This window comes from Carcharodon carcharias, chromosome 17 (genome assembly GCF_017639515.1).
Source record: "Carcharodon carcharias isolate sCarCar2 chromosome 17, sCarCar2.pri, whole genome shotgun sequence".
Classification (NCBI taxonomy): Eukaryota; Metazoa; Chordata; class Chondrichthyes; order Lamniformes; family Lamnidae; genus Carcharodon; species Carcharodon carcharias.
The window spans coordinates 80578532-80596410 of NC_054483.1; the positions used below are offsets into that span (position 1 = coordinate 80578532).

Sequence of the window (17879 nt, forward strand, 5' to 3'; positions counted from 1 at the left end):
CTTCAAGGCAACGCCTCTACCAATCAGAGTTCACATGCCAACCAATCAGCACTCTTTTCTCATACAGTATAAACACGTTTTTTCTCCTGACATTGGTATTTTCTTGAGAATTGTCCTGATGAGTGCAAGACAAAAAGCTTTATCAAAAGTGTCTCTTTTTTTTTGGCAGTACTTCAGTTCTCTACTACCAAATGACTATTAGAAGGAAAAAATGGTAATTAAAAGAATTTTCAAAAATTATTTTGGTTTATTCTTTGTGAATCACCTTGAGACATTTTCTTATGTTAAAGGTGCCAGATACATACAAGTTGTAGTTGTTTTCAACAATGGAGGATACTTTCTCCTGTACCAACTCATTTGATTTGTTTGGTAGTTTGTTCTCATATTCACTCCCTCTTAGGTGGATGTAAAAGATCCTATGCCTCTATTTGAAGAAGAGCAAAGGAATTCTCACACTATCCTCACATCATTTATCCTCAATCAACACTATCAGTAACAAATTGACTGGTCACTCATCCCATTACTGTACTGCACTTGGGACTTTACTCTGCACAAATTGGCTGCCAGATTTTCCTACAAAGCAACAGTGACATTTCTAAAATAATTAATTGTTTTGAGGTGTCTAGAGATGTGAAAGGTGCTATATAAATGCATTTTTTTTTCTTGAGCACCTTTTGAGCCTGCTTTCCTCCTTGTTCAATAATATTGATGCAATCACCATTGTTCCAAGATTTGTTTCTTTTTCATGAATGTGATATTTTATCAAGTAAATGTGATGGGCAATTTTTCCATGCACCACAAGTGCATGCTAGATGCAAGATTTTTAATTGTCTCTTTACCTAAGCTTAGAAAATGACATTCTGCAAAATTAATTTAGGCAACAAAATATTCTGATTTCAGCGAGAAGCAAATTTATGATGGTACAGCGTTAAGTATGAGGTGTACTTAAATATTGTTTCTGTTTAAATGTTGAACAGTGCTTACATAAGGTAGTCTTTTTCTTTTATAGCTACCCACACCAGTTAATGATTATTGAATAATGTATCATAGTAATCCTTTCACACTAGATGTGTTTAGGAATAAAGTTTTAAAAATACGCAACATTAAATTGAAGAATTTACGTGCTAACTGGAGGTGCTTGATGGATACTGGTGCCATACTATATTGTTCAGGTAAGCTTGACTGGAGAAAATACAAGTAACAAAGCCATGAGAAAGTTTTGTCTGATCACACCCCAATTTATACATATATAGCAGGCAGAATTTTACCAGCTGTGCAGAGGTAGCTTTGGTGGCAGGTGGAGGGAGTGCAGGGAGAGGGGGATCTTTTAAAATGGCTTTTCAGTTCAGCCGCCTAACACCTCCATTCCTCTGGCCAAATCTTGCTGGGCAATGGAAGCTACTTGTGTAAGGAAAGTTTTATTAAGTGTCAGTACTTTGTGCTTCAACTTTTCTTCTCAACGTATGTACTTTTGAAACAAATTTTTATTGTAAGCAATCATTTCCACTGATGTGGAGATATATCAGACGCAATACTTTGATGTGGTTCAGTATGGACTGTTGCTTTTGTCCTGGAGCTAAGACCTTACTCTATATTTTTATAAAATATATATTTGGCATCCTGTCTAATTTATATATATTTTTTAAACTGGACAAAGGCTTTAAAATGACTGAAGCAATGACTGACTATGAATCACATAAAAGGAACATCCTGGCATTCAGGACAACTACTGCAGAAATCAAATACCAGGGAATTGTACAAAGTCCATTTACATTTCTAAGGCCAGGCCTTGGCCAACAGAGATGACCAGTCTGCGAGAACAAAGGAGCCTGAAACCACATTTTTGAAATTGTTAGTGGTTGAAACATTAACCATCTCAAGAATCCAGACAAAGGAATATATAGCCTTTGTCCAAACCACAGTGGAGATGTGGAAGTCAGGTCACAGGACACCATCCCCGCACCCCCAACACTGCGCCCCCCCCCCCACCCCTCCCAACAAAGCCCCCACCACCCCCCCCCCCCCCCCCCCCCCACCCCACCCTCCACCACCCTGCAAGCCTGGTGGAGCTTGTAATATTGCTTTGTGGAGTGAAAAAGCTCAGACTGCCATCTTCCATCAACCAAGCTGCAGCAGAACCAGAGCTCTGTCCAGGCCTGGGCCCATCTACACTGTTTATACTGGAACTTCTGCACCAGCCCTACAAGGACTAAATAATCTGTATGTGCCTTTCCCATTGTGGAAGTCATCTCTACTTCCAGAAGTAGTGAAAATTATCCAACATCCGTCTTTAGCCTATTGACTCTGTGAAAGAATAACCATCGAACTTTGTTTCTCACTCTGGACTCATTTGAAACAAAAATTCTCATTTTGTCTGTAATCTTTGCCCTCTATGTCTTTCTGTTCTCTACCCCACCTTTATTGTATGAATGAAAAGGAGGCTATGTTGCAACCCTCCTTTCACCTTTGTGTGTGTGCAAAGAAATTAGCCCTTTTAGTTCCTCCTATCTAGAGTTTGCTGTGGGGTTATTAATAGAGAATTGGATCACACCAAAACTGAGGGGTTGGGAAAAGATGCCACTACACATAAAGGGGGAAATCAAAAATAAAAAACACCTCTCTGTTTACAGATGGGTGCTGAGAGGAGAAATCAAGACTGTTCAGATTAAATCCCCTCCTGCCTGTAGCAGTGTATAATGGTAAGATTTTTGTGGCCTTGCAAATTTTAGTTTTTACATGATTTCATATGGAAATATGAACACAAAAAACTACACTCTTCCAAAAAATTTGGATTGCATAAAGACTGTTTCAACTTCTCTTCATTTTCTACATTTTATTGAACCTTTACGTTGTCCTTAACATTGTTTTGAAATTTTGCCTGAAATATGTTAATAATACATATCCACTGTTTTTTTTTATAAATTTGCTCTGGTTTACAATTTATTTTTATTTAAGCTAATAAAGAAACAGTGGTGCAGTCAGCTAGTACCTGTTTTTTTTCCCTAAACATTATTATCATATATTATTCTTTCATGTGAATAACTTACAGCAAATACATAAACATGGACCATGTGTATTTGAAAAGCAAGTGAAATTTAATACTATGAAATTGAAATTAAATAGCATTAAAACCTCACTGAAGAATCAAATATTTAAGCTAATGCATTGAATACTATTACAAAGTCAGTGACCAGGCATTTTTACCATTATTTCTGGTGGATTGTCACAAATCTTATCTGGATTGTAATGTCAGTTTGAATAATTGACAAATGTTTAACTAGAGTGAAGGAGAAATAATGGGGTTAGCAATGAAAAGCAGTGGGGATTGAAGATGACCCTTTACCCAAACATCTATAGCTCACAGGAATTCTGCAAATAATTTTGCTAACCTCCAAACAGAAATTTCATATTTCTTTTACTTATAATGGACAGAAGACAGTGCCTTCTTTCATGGTGTTCTAAATGCTATAATACATTATATTAAAAAATTATTTTTAAACTAATTCCAATGACTTCTCATTAATGTTTGGCCAGCTAAAATCTGGGTGTTTGTGTTATTGGGTTCAGAAGATCACCATGCTTGAATAAGCTTTCAGAATGTCCATAAATGGTTTCTACTTCACATTAATACATGTTTATTTTTAATCAAATGCTGCATTAAATAGCTAAGTACATTGTCTGAAGTTATCATAATCATGGAGACAAATAGCTAAAAGCAAATCTTCAGGAAAACACAATATGGTTGCACTGTAATATCTACCAAGAGAAAAACAAATGTGAAAATGTGTTGCTTCTATCCATGGACAATAGGTAGTAAACATGGTGTAGTAACCCACTTTCCTAACCTTTTATTGGCCAAACTGAAACCAATTTAAAATTTGAAATATGTATCCTAACAGAAAAAATCAAATTAGTTTATGAAGATTATTGAGTTTGATGGTAAAAGTCATTTACCTTTGTTGCAAATAAATTGTGTTATAATCATCAAAGCCAAGTTACTTCAAGCATGTAGGAATACCTGATGGTACTTTAGTGAATTCATGTAGTTGACCAATGTTAGCCTCTTGGAAAAAGTAAGACCGTGGAATAATTTAATCAAAGTTTATTATGTTGTTGAAGTAAAGTCTATAAAGCACCATGAAATGCTTACTATAGTACCACATCTAGATGAGCCAGAATAATTTTAGGTACTTCCAAATACGTTAATTTTCCTGCTTTAACTTTTTAAAATGTTATCTCCAATAGCAAACTCAGTACATGGTTATGGGATGAAATTTATCCATCCCATCCACTTTGTTATTTAATTGATGTAATTTGCAACATGTGCTTTCCTTTAATTTAAGAAATGGGACAGTCCACCATGGATTCCTGTAATTTCTGTTGGTAACATTTGTCCCAGGGGATTGAAATCATTTAATATGGATAATAGTAATGAATCCACAAAGGTAGAGTTTAAATACTACAAGGAACAGAATATCAATAATTGAGTGCCCTTTTTATTTCTATGGACACAAAGGTGTAACTGGCCTCCTAATTTCATAATCATATAACCTTAGACTTAACAATGTTCCATAAGAACCTATCAAAAGTTATGTGTCTTCTGTGTGGATCTGACCTTGGCAGGTTTGTCCATTCTCTCATTGACGGAGAGCAGCAGTATTTGTCTAATACCTTGCCTCAGACTTTGAGCTTGTCATTGTGCAGCATTGAATTAGACTGACTGTTGAAGACAGATTCCGAACTGTAGACTACTACTGGAGCTACTTGGTCCCTTAGGTGTGGTGATGTTGCTGTTTATATTACCATTGAATTGTTAAAAAGAAGCACACAAGATGTACAAGAATGGCAGCTCAAGGAAAAAGTTGGTTGTCAGTATATTCCACATCAGTGTTTGTAATTTGCAAGAGACAATTTGTATAGTTTTCACAAATGTGGAGCATAAAATGGTGTCAGGTAGGCAGAACTCAGAAAGGGAGACATCAGCCCTGCAGTAGATGATATTAAAGGGACTGGAGTTGCTGCCTGGCAAATGACATTCCCTGCAGCATATGTCTGAAAAGTTGGGAAGTTGAGTACACTTGGTCCAGGAGGGCTTGGGCTGACTCGAGACAAGCTAGTAGATCCGGGCTGCATTGTACTGTCTGCCCCAGGGTTCTGTTTTTTCCACTTGGTACGTCTGTTTTGAAACCAGATTTTAACCTGTGTTTCTGTAAGGCTGAGGGCCAGGGCCAGGTTGAGACGTTCACAAACCGACAGATAACGAGTTGAGCGGAATTTATTCTCCAGGGCCACTAGTTGCTCATACGTGAAGGCAGTTCTAGCTCGTCTTGGTTTAGCACAGCCTGGCTCAGCTCGACGTCGTTTTTGTCTGGGTGCAGTGTGTTCCGACCTGGCTTCCAATTCAGTTGAGGCAGTGTGCTCTTTGTCTAATTCAGGTTGTGTCGAAATTTTATCCTCTTTAAATGGTTGAAAGCTTTCATGAGATTCTAGAGACTTTTTTGGTGTATTAGCATTGGAAAGTGTGTCTTGTTCCCAATCACTTCCATCTGCAAACAAGCATTTAAAATTTTATCAGCCAGATAAGTTATAGAATGCATGATGACACTACCACCTTTAACCCCCTTTTTCTCTGCTGATTTAAACAAACATATATGCATCCTATCATAGTTAGGTAATTGCTATTCTCAAGCTTAAACTTAACATAAGAGGATAAATAGGAGCAGGGGTAAGCCATTTGGTCCCTCAAGCCTGCTCAATCATTCAATAAGATCATGACTGATCTGCTCTTGGCCTCAACTCCACTTTCCCACCTGTTCCCCATAACACTTAATTCCCTTGTCAATCAAAAATTAGTCTAATCAACCTTGAATATATTCAATGACCCAGCCTCCACTGCTCACTGGAGCAGAGAATTCCAAAGTCTGCCTGCCCTCTGAGAAAAGAAATTCCTCCTCATCTTAGTCTTAAATGGATGACCGCTTATTCTGAAACTATGTCCCTTAGTTGTAGATTCCCCCATGAGGGGAAACATCTTCCCAGCATCTACTCTGTAAAGCCTCCTTAGAATCTTATATGATTCAATTCTAAACTCCAATGAGTATAGGCCTAACATGCTCAACCTTTCCTCATAAGGTGACCCCTTCATTCCAGAAATCAACCTAGTGAACCTTTTCCAAACTGCTTCCAATGCATACATATCCTTCCTTATGTAAGGAGACCAAAACGGTACAAAGCACTTCAGGTGTGGTCTCACCAATGCCCTGTACAGTTATAGCAAGACTTCCCTACTTTTATACTCCATCCTCCTTGCAATACTTCACTGTTGGAGTACTTCACTGTTGGAGGTGCTGTCTTTTGGATAGAACATTAAACCTGGCCCTATCTGCCTTCTTGCATAAATGTAAAAGATTCTATGACACTATTTTGAAGAAGAGCAGGGGCTTTATCCCTGATATCCTGGCCAATATTTATCCCTCAATCAACATCACCAAAACTTATTATTTCGTCATTATGATAGTGCTATTTGTGGGAGTCTATTTTTCTTCTTGAGTTCTCAGCAGGTCTTTGGCAATTATTTATCTAACCATGGCAAAGTGCCATGATTTTTTACTACAGGTAGGACAAGGAGGCAGGTTCGGTGTCTAATTCAGCTGGAACAGGGATCAAACCCTCTCCTGTTGGCATTCTTCTGATTCACACACTGTCCATCTAGACAACTGAGCTAACCATCCTCAAAAAATAAATTTGTCAAACATGACATCCCTTCCATAAAACCATGTTGACTGTTTGATTATATCATGATTTTCTAAAAACCCTGCTACTATTTCTAGAAATTTCCCAATTATGGGGAAGTGTTAGGCTAACTGGCCTGCTTTCTGTTTCCCTCCTTTCCGATCCACTGTGACTTTTCGAGAATCTAGGGAACTTGGAAGATTACAACCAGTGCAACAACTATTTCTGCATCCACTTCTTTTTAGACGTATCAGGTCCAGGGGACTTGACAGCCTATAATCCCATTAGTTTGCCTAGTCATTTTTCTCTAGCATATAAAACCAGAAAAACCAGAAATACTCATCGGTTCAGACAGCATGTGTGAAGAGTCATGTGTGAAGAGTCATTGACCTGAAACATTAATTGTTTCTCTCCATAGAGCCTACCTGACCTGATAAATATTTCCAGTATTTTCTGTTTTTATTTCAGATTTTCAGCATCTGTGGTATTTTGCTTTTGCATTACTTTTTCTCTAGTGGTGGCGATTGTTTCAAGTTCCTCCCTCTCTTTTGCCCCTTGATTTTCTTTTATTGGGATGCCTTTAGTGTCTTCTACCGTGAAAACAGATACTAAATATTTGTTCAAAACCTCTGCCATTTTCTTATTTCCCATTATTTATTCTACAGTCTCATCAGCTAAGGGACCAATGTTTATTCTAGTTACTTCCCTCCTTTTTACAAATTGTTGAATGTCTTCCTGTCTGTGTTTCTTTTTTATTTCTTGTGAGTTTGCTTTCATACTCTATTTTCTTCCTTTTTTTGTCATCCTTTACTGGTTTCTAAAATGTTCCCAATCTTCAGGCCTACCACTATTTTTTTCAGTATTATATGCCTTTTCTTTCAGTTTCATGTCATCCTTAACTTCCTTTGTTGATCACAGGTGGTTCATCTTACTCGTAGAGTATTTCTTTTTCAATAGAATATATTTTGTTGGGAGTTATGAAATGTCTCTTTAAATGTCTGCCACAGCTTACCTACCATCTTACCTTTTTTATCTGTGTTCCCCATCCATTTTATCCAACTCTGTCTTCTTACTTCTGTAATTGCCTTTATTTAATTTTAAGACTAGGCATAAGTTTCTTGCCTTCACGTTACAGGATCCTTTACTATGAAATCATCCATTAATTCTATCTCATTACACATTACCAGATCTTTTATGGCTGGTTACACTGCATATTGTTTTAAGATACTGAAATGAATACATTCTATGAACTCATCCTCAAGTCTACCTTTGCTAATTTGATGTGTTCAATATATATGAAGATTAAAATCACACATGATTATTGCCAGACCTCTCTTGTATTCAATCTTAAAGTACAATTAGGGGGTTTATAAACTACTCTTTTGCTGTTTCTGATCTCCAACCAAACTGATTCTACATCTTGATCTTTTGAGCCAAGATCATTTCTTACAATATGCTGATCTCACCCTTTATTAACAGTTACCCCACCACCTCTTTTTCCTTTCTGACTATCCTTCTGAAATGTAAAATATTATTGAATATTCAGTTCCCAACCTTGGTTACCTTGCAACCTCTCCCCACTGCTCTCTGTTTAGATGCACCATATCACAGCAAGAAACTCCATAAGGAAGAAAGAGAAATGTGTGACGAGAAACAGAAGTAGGAATAATTATAGAAATCAGGAGGGGCAAATGAGAGAACACGTGTGCGTCAGAAAGGAAAAAGCAAAACATGAGATCAAAGCAAACCAAAAAAAGACAAAGGGGTAAGACACATGAACATATAAAGTCAAGGTTAGGCAGTGATTCTGCTGGTTCACATTAATTATTATAAAAAGGGAGGCTTACACAAACATGTTAAGATAATTCCAAGAATAGTGGCCTAATTGATATAATATCAAGCCTGAACTACTGCTGGAAATTCCTAACACAGTCCAATCGAAGCTTCCATTCCTTTATCTCTCTTGCAGCAGTATATCTTGTATAAAGTTTAGCTGCTTAGTACACAACCCTGACAGGTACAATCAATCAGTTACTACAATAAGTGGCATTTTAAAAGCTCATATCACCAAACTAACCCATTTTTAAGGTGCACGACATTGCATTAGCTCTAATTTCATTTCCCGTTGTACAATACCCTTCTGTAACGCTTATTGTTTTATACAGAGAATCAAGAGTATTTAGGGGTTACTAATGCAGAATCAATCTAGACCACATTTGATCTAGATAGGTCGTCACAGAAAAATACTATATGTTTTCTGTTTTACCCATTTAATCACACCCTTGCCTATATTTTCTTAACACTAATTTTCTTTATTTCCCCACTTGCTGTTTCACTCTATATTTGCGTAGATCCCTGTCTTAAACCAATTGCGATTAACAGTTGTATAAATTCTGAACCAATTGATCCAGCCCCCGCCCATCAATCCGCTCAACCATTGGTCGCTTAGTCTTAGCTATTTTCCTCTCTTCATTTCCATCATAGAAACAGTAGTTGCTTCCGGCTCATGGATCAGTGGAAATTTTGACCCACTTGTACTGATTGTAATGCACTATATTAGGGATGCCACAACGAAATCCCACAAAACACAGCATGCTACAAAGTGGCAATAAGTAATATGAAAATGTAAAGTCATTGATTGGCCGTTCTGTAAGTCTTGTGTTAACTCTATGGCATTCCCCCTACGTTCTTCGGTAGCGTTTCAAAGTTGTTTATAACAAATTGGTAACGATTAGAAATTACAGAGTCAGCTGTAATGGACCTTCTTCCAGCAAAGTTAAAGATCGGCCAACTATATATATATAATTTTCAATGGGACAATAGCCATATATATATATCTATATGGAATGTCCCATTGAAAATTACCCGTAAGTGCTCAAGTATCAGCAGTTCAATTTGCGATGCGTTCGTCTGTCTTACTCCAAAAGCTGCCCATCTTGAGCAGACGTTTAATGTGAGAGAGTAACGCCCAGTGCGCCACCATTTCAGAGCAAGGGTTAGAAATCATGGAAACACGTGGCTGGCGATGCTCCAGCTATTTCATCAGTGAGAAACCGTGTTTTACAGCCGAGTACCTGAGTGGAAGTGCACAGCAGTACTTGAGCATCATTTTGGGAATGCATGTTCCCCACACCACCCACCCTCCCTCCCTCCCTCCCCTAAGGTGCAAGAGTAAGATTTTAATAACGGTATAGTTTTTAACCTTTCAGTAACGGTATAGTGTTTTATTTGGCTTATGACATTTCTATTGAATCGTGGCTCTATGACTTTTTTGTTGTTTTGTGGGGAATGTAAGGAGAACAACGGTCATATGCACTGATCGCTTCCCGATTGGGAGGAAGCTAAGAAATACGTAAAGGCAGATGGAAGAGTTATGGCAGGATACACGAAAAAAGTGTCCAAATCTACACCAGCCACGATGTGCAATTAGAGTTTCAGATTTTAACAGATCGATAATGCCATCTATTAAATGTAAGTTTTAATCGAAAAATATTTGGACCTTCGATCTGCTTCAGACTCGTGTTTTCACTGCTGTACCTGCAAGCTGTTGGAAGGAGATATGCACAACTCAGTAATAGGATATCGATCATTTGAGCAGCGGCATCCTCCGTGGGACGATTTAAACAATTACCCAGGCTCTCTCCCAGTGCCAATCACACCTAGCAAAGAGCTGTTATTGAACAACTGTAATTGTTTTTCAAGATATAACACGTAGTGTATGTCATATTTATGATTTCGGTGGATTTCACGATAAAGAACATAAGCGGAATAGTAAATTAAATAGACTAAATGTTCGATGTCGTGGAAGTGATCATGGCAAAATTATCTTAAATGAAACAAAATAGTTGTTTCTCATTTGAAACCTGCCTTCCATAGGAGATGTGATTGTGCATACGTCGAGGAGCAGATGAATTTTGCAAAGTCTTAACCAAGTCTCTCCATTTAAAAAACAACTTGAGCCGCAATGTTATTTATCTGGCTCATACACTAATTCATTTCAGTTACTATGCTTTGTCGCGCCCGGGGGAGTAAACAAGAAGGGTGGAGTTACATAATACAAACAAACTCACCTATGCCCATAATACCAACACTCACCCATACCCATAATACAAACACTCACCTATTCCCATAATACAAACACTCTCCTACACCCACAATAGATATACACTCTCCTACACCCACAATAGATATACACTCTCTTATGCCCACAATACAAACAAACACTCACCTATGCCCACAATACAAACACTCACCTATGCTCATAATACAAACACTCATCTATACCCATAATACAAACACTCTCCTATGCCCACAATAGATATACACTCTCCTATACCCACAATACAATCACCTGTAGCAATAATGCATTCACCTATACCCATAATACAAATAAACATTCTCCTTTACTCATAATACAAACACTCTCCTGTACTCATAATACATTCACCTATGCAAACACTCACAATACAAACACCCTCCTATACCCATAATACAAATAAACATTCTCTTATACCCATAAAACTATAACGCTCCTACTGCAACCAACTTCTTGTCAATTTCATAAATTCAGAACATCCGCTCTGGATCGGTTTGAAAATACATGAGTTAGAAAATAGAAGGCCTAGTTATTCGCTTAATAACACTATTCTCGTGTGAAAGTCAAGATAATATAACATAGGCAATAACAAGAGCTGCGCAATTTCTTTGGAGAAGTAAAAAGCCTATAAGAGGCCCAGCAAAACAATGTAATTTGACACAGTTAACCAGAGTTATTATTAAAATGTAACGCTAGCTAAAGATGAGACTGTGTTGTTACTCACCAGAATAGGTGCCGATTTGGTTGCTGTTCTTTTCAGCACTTAGTTTTACACCTGTCTCTTTCAAACTCTGTTCTTCACTGCTGAGTACTGACACCTCACTGCCTTCATTTAGCCCATTCTGTCGCAGCTCAAATGCTTGCGACTTGCCTGTGAATTTCTGGGGGTCGAGGATGTCTATGATGGAGAAGGAAATCTTGTGAGTGGGAGCCATCTCTTCCCCACTGCCCGGGCACTCGAACATCGCCCTCTTCCCCTTTAGACACTGTCCAACGGCTGGAGTTTGCTCCACAAATCAGACAAGTTCAGCGATTCTGTCACAAATAGTGCGGGAATGCACACAAGAATTCACTTTAGACTTAACACAGATTTTCAAGACAATGCAATTCACAATTCACACATGCCACTAAAATGATTAGTTGATACTTTAGTTTTGCAAGCATCAATGGATGATGGATGAACCCGATATCAGTTATGCTCGTCAGATTGCCGTTTATAAAACAAATTGCCGGTGCCTCTACATGAAGGTGTAACCTCTGCCACGGCGCTTGTAATGTGGGACTCCTTTTCTAGTTTGAAGCTGGTCTGTTGGACGTCTGGCTACAGTGACAGAGACTAATAATAACAGCGCACGTGGTATAGAGCCCAGCAGCACATCAGCTATTAACACTACAGAGGCCTTTGGATATGCATGGACAGATTCGCCACGTGTGATTACAATAATAGTTTAGCTGAACATCAAAAGGATCTCTCCTGACATTACAATATATAGAAAACAAAGCTTTCTTTTGTTTGAGAAGACTTAATTTCAGTTAACTGTTGCAGTAAATGGAGAATCATTTAACACAAAATGCTCCCTACAGCTGTAATGTTTTATGTTAATCCTGCATGGTCTATCAACACGTTTGAATGGATATTCAGCACAGAACCTTATTTCATAAACTACTTCTACTTACGACAGGATACACATGTTTAAGCAACCTACGTAAAATATTTAATGTGATCTTCTCATTATATTGGCACTTAATCATTTTCATTTGAATCCCAATTTTGTATCAAAGTTAGAGAATGCACATCAAATAATTTGATTCAATTATTTTACAGAACTACTGTCCTGCTGTTAATTATTTCTAAATCTCAGGCCCCATTTGATCTTGCGCTTCCTGCTGTAGAACAGTGCTAATCTAGTGTGAGGACAAACGTGTTGGCATTTCTATACCAGCCCTTGCCTTTTTATTTAGACATCGAACAATACTTTGTGAAAAGTTAGTTTTTAGGTCCGGACAGAGCTGAGGACTTCTAGCTGCTCTGTAAAGACTTTACTTAAGAAATCAGATTGTTCACACAGCACTTCCACACTTTAAAGTTGTAACGGGCTAAAAACAATGTAATAATCTCTCCCCATGAAAGGTGAATCTATTTTTCTGCCCACTGTCCTTTTTAAAGTTGGCGCATCACACTGGTACAGCATCAAAAGCTATGCATCTGTCGTTCGCACCACAATGTACCTTTAACTAGAGGAGGGCAGTTTCAAAGTACCCAGCAGAGTTATATTTTTTAATGATGTGTCCCCCAGTTTGACCGCATTTTTCTTCGTTGTCATTGAAATGAAGTGGATGTACTTTGAAATAACCTGTTGTGGATAGCGTTTTAAACGTCCAGTAAAAATGTTCTAAAATCCATTCGATGCGGCCCATCTGGGACTTCTTGCAAATCAGCGGAACAATTCATGTTGCACTTTAACCGTCCATCCGGCACTGCAATTATACCCTATTGTCCGCTCTAATTACATGGGTCTTTTAAAAAACATTATGTAGATCAATTTATTTGCATCCAATAATACCTTTAGGGGCGTTCCCAGACGGGTGGAAATGCAGAGAGCTGGAGGATAAATCACAGATCAGTGTTATAGCCATCCTGCACCCAGCTGGTAATGCAAACAAAGCTTAAACACAACCTTACACCCACTTTTGACTAACTTCTCAACGCTCCTGTTTTCTTGCAATGCAAACTACAACATTTATTTTAAAAATAGTTTTCCTGTGACTAGTGCTTAATATGCTGCAATAAGCTGAATGTACATCACATACATCGAAAGTGATCATTTGTAACGCTTACTGTCAGCGATGTTTAGGCTCCTAGTTTTTCTTTAAATCGTGCCGTTAAATCTAGAATGAGCAGGCGCAGCGACATTAAACTGTAATAAATGATATCGAGCTGCCTTATCATTAAATATTCCTAGGGCTTCATATCATTACCTCAAAGTGCTGCAGTAACAAGGTTCAAATGCACATTTTTCAAATGTCACTTTCAAGATATTTATGCAAAAAAAATCTTGCAGCAACATATAAGCACTTTTTTCATGAGAGTTGAATGGGATCAGGGCTGTGGATGTTCTTGAATCTGATGTCCGCTCGCTCAGTTGGTTCTAACCTTTGTACTTTGACAAGATCTGGGACCAGTTTGTTGAGCTCTGCAGCAACAAGGCCAGCACTGTATTTAATGGAACATATTTCAATAAGTGAACCTCACCCGTCAGGACATATTCATAACATTAAGACAATGATGAACTGTTAGTTCACATTGGTTAAACTGCACAGTGAATTGATTCAAAAATAACGTACAGGTCAATAATGGTGTTGTGGTCGAGATTGTTTCATTCTGTATGCTAACAGAAACAGTACTAGGATCTTCTGATGTCCACTTATCCGAAATTCAGTAAAAAGGCTCCCCTACCCTTCTTTATATATGTTTCTAAATCCTGTGCCAAGATGTCCATTTGTGCAATGTTGGCCATTTAAGGTCGAGGTATCCCATTATTATGGACGATATATTTTACCGGATAAATATTATAATTGAATGCTGTGTTGTCTATTTTGTGAGCTTTGTGGGTTTAGTTCAAGATTTGAAGCATTTATGCACAAGCTAGATGTACATTTACGCCACCATTCTATTGGCACCGTTCTATTCACGTTCCTTAAATGTTCATGCTCGACCTAACTTTAACAAGCGTTACCCACCTTGACAGGCTGGCAAAAGAAATAATGCGTCATGAATAAATGACTGCATTGTACGTAATGCAAGGATATTTGTTTATAGTTTTAGTTGCAACTCCCATTCAGAACTGCAGTCATGTAAAAAAGTTATACTGCACAAATCGCTTTTAATATGGATAATAAATATTGTGGCTCTTCCAAACAACCAGAATGGGTCATCAAGCGATGGTGTTATTTTAGTGCATTCCGCCTAAGGTCAACTAAGGTAATAACAAGTATTTATAAAATCATTTCCTTACTACCCCATTATATTATAGATCATGCTTTTTAGTTAGTGACCTGATTACTTTTAGTGTGCTGCAACGATGCCATTGAAGTTCTCAAATGGTTAATTTTTAAAGTTATTTTCCACAGACTTGTTGTGAAATGTCCTGCTTTTTGGCAGTTTTAAGTGGCTTTGCCAGGGCAAAGGATTAGAATTCAATGTGAGTGCTGTCTTTAAATTGCTTTGACGCCAGGTGGGATTCAGACCTGACCTGTCCTTATGGCAGCTGATGGCTTGAAACAAGCTGGAATCAATATTCACAGCGGGTGTCCTCTGCTGATAAGACTGTCCAAGACAATGTTCACTATCAAAGTAGACAGCTGAGATATTACACTATTAGTAATGTTGTTTTAAATAACTTTCTCAATCTCTTATTCTAGTTAATGAGTTTTACAGCATAGATACTATCTGCAAGAAGATAGAACCATTGCAAACCAGTAGTACGCAAAACACTGTTGGAAATTATATTCAGATTTTCAAAGAAATTGGTCGGAAAGAGAGAAGACACAAACCAGCATAGAGACAACACAGCGAGAAAGGGTCATACCCTATAATTTATTCGCCGATCCCAGAGAAAAATCGTTACTTACTATATAGATAGGTAAGAAGCGTTATCTTGGTAATTACCATAAAGAGTGATTAATTACGTATTCATGGGGACATTAATTAAAGTCTTCTCTTCTATCTTGACAGACGTCTTGTGTAATATATGGCCTGTCTACTATTTTCTTTATCATAACTTATGGTACATAATTTACATGTTTCCTTATAATACATATATTACGCCCTCGCCTGGTGCCACTTGAATTGAGGGTACTAACATTTGTGCTCTGCATGTTTGCCAAAGGAATATAATAAATAGGTTATTGCATTGTAATTTCATTGTTTGAAATGTTATACATTTGTTATTCAGTGTCTGTTTAAAGTTTTTAAGTATATATACATGATCTTTCTTAAGGCACCTTGTAGCAACAATGTAACCATTAAACGGCACTAAAGATACATTTAACGCTGATATATACATCTGTCAAAACTATTATGAATTACTCAAGATTATTTTTCATACATCAGCAATATGAATGCTGTACGCCTAATTGAATGTGTGAAATAGTATATAATTCAGGTTTTCTTGCTAAGTTCTGTAATCGTGTGCAGAAAATATATCTGTGATATTATTGCTATTAGCATACAGCGCACATTCCTATATTATATTACACAGCCCAGCACCATGGAGCGGTCAGGGTATAGCGCGGGATTGGACATGAGCAGAGTTAAGCTTGTGCACCAATTATTGCCTTGGGCTTTGGGAGGTAGCACTAGCACACGGGGCGCTGGTATCTGTAGTCCATTTCCTCTGAGCTCGTATAACTAGCAGCAGTTAACAGACTGCATCTCCCAAAATGCAGCGTGTTTTAATTTCCATGATGGCCGAATGGTGTAAGCCTGCAGGAAGAGTGAGAGGGGTGCTGTTAGATATTAGTGGGGTTCTGTATGACAGTGGGGAAGGAGGAGGGGTTCCTATCCCCGGCTCAACGGAAGCGGTGAAAAGGTGAGTGTCAAAGCTGCATTAGAAGTCTGTTTGCTCAGCAGGGGAGAAAATCTCCCCAGCACTTTGTGACAGATGTTAGGTGACACAGCTTTGGTTCTTTGTCAGATAAACATTGGTCTGGTGGAGTTATTGGATATGCTGCTAACCCTCTTGGGATGGAATGGGATGGCAAGCTGCCTCCAACTCTTTAGTAGTTTGTGAGTGCACCATAAATACTGGGTTTGACAGTGCAGTACCTCCCCTTTCTGGCTGAAACACTCAAGGTGTTTCTCTAAACTCAAAAAAAACCCTTTTTTTTGTAAAATGTAGCCTGGTCAAATCCCAACAAGAAAGCTACAATTCAGTGAGTTTCACATTGGGGGATTTAAAGGGACCTCCATCATTTCAGAAAACTAATTTATGTGACCTAGAAAGCATTAGTGAGGGGAAAGTTGGACAGGAATCCAAATCCGGGTTGTTATGCAGTTGGTCCTGGAGAGTGAGTTAGGACAGGATCCATTTGGCCTATGATGACCTCTTTCCTGTCCACTATCACCAACATCTCCCCCAACAACCACCCCCCCCCCCAAACCAATCAGTGCAATACTAACATACACTTTTAAAGGTTGTGAGATTAAAGACAGTTATACAGAATTAAATTTTCAGAATTCTGCCTTCAAGTTCTAAACTATAAATCTGTTTCTGTGAGGCTGCCTTTGTTTATTTTTCGTAGAACACCTTGCTGCAGGAGTAACGTTAATTGAAGATAAATGGTAGTTCTAATACATATAAAATTCCATGTTGATTAATGTTTCTATTTCATATCTCCCATGGGTAGCTTCAAAGCGTCAAATATTACTGAGGAAACATGGAAATGTACAGAATGGTAAGGAAGGGCCTTCAAGCCTGCCCCATCCAATGCAGTGCAGCAAAACCTACCACTAACCCTTCTTCTCACAATGTAATTTACTGGAGAAGGATAAAAAAAAGTGAAAAATCCTGAATTAAATCCAGAAAACCCTCAAACTTCTGTCCTATTCCCTAAGGTAAAATGCTGGGAGAGCGAGGTTCCTTTAAATCACAACTAGTAGAACTTGCTCTCAATAACTGGAAATATCTTCTTCATTCATGAACCCATTTCATTCCTTCTAATAGGCTCCAGTATATCCTTATCCATAAGTATTCAGGTAGTCTGTTCTGGAGAGAAATATTCTGGGAATAAGTATCTCTGACATCTGACTTAAGGCTTTGCCTACATGCTTTACATGCATGGCCTCTGGTTATAATTAAGAACTCAGTTATCTAAAGTAGAACACATCAATAGAACTGGAACCTATTCTTTACACACTTGCAGAGAAAGGGAATTAATGTCCACCACCTGATTACAATTAAACAATTAATATACAATTAATACACTCCTGGGTGAGCTATCATTCTGGTCTCCTTCCTTTGCATCCTCTTTAAAGCCTCAATATCTTCAT

The 17879-nt window shown here is 38.0% G+C and overlaps 2 protein-coding genes across 3 annotated transcripts in view; one reads left to right on the plus strand and one right to left on the minus strand.

The window, feature by feature from the left end:
- Window positions 1-4923: 4923 nt before the first annotated feature.
- nkx1.2la (NK1 transcription factor related 2-like,a) lies at window positions 4924-11793 on the minus strand. The gene is made up of 2 exons (XM_041209290.1): window positions 11553-11793; window positions 4924-5546 (listed from the first exon to the last, which is right to left on the minus strand). Exons 1-2 carry the CDS (start codon window positions 11791-11793, stop codon window positions 4924-4926), a joined length of 864 nt encoding a protein of 287 aa, XP_041065224.1.
- Window positions 11794-16247: 4454 nt separating this feature from the next.
- Window positions 16248-17879, plus strand: part of LOC121290146 (phospholysine phosphohistidine inorganic pyrophosphate phosphatase) — a 155810-nt gene continuing 154178 nt past the window's right edge. The window contains exon 1 of one of the 2 annotated variants that reach the window (XM_041210373.1): window positions 16248-16419. In XM_041210373.1, the coding sequence (XP_041066307.1) occupies window positions 16271-16419 (149 nt within the window). In that variant the 5' untranslated portion in view covers window positions 16248-16270. The remainder of the gene's footprint in view (window positions 16420-17879) is intronic. The other variant, XM_041210372.1, reaches the window with a different exon arrangement.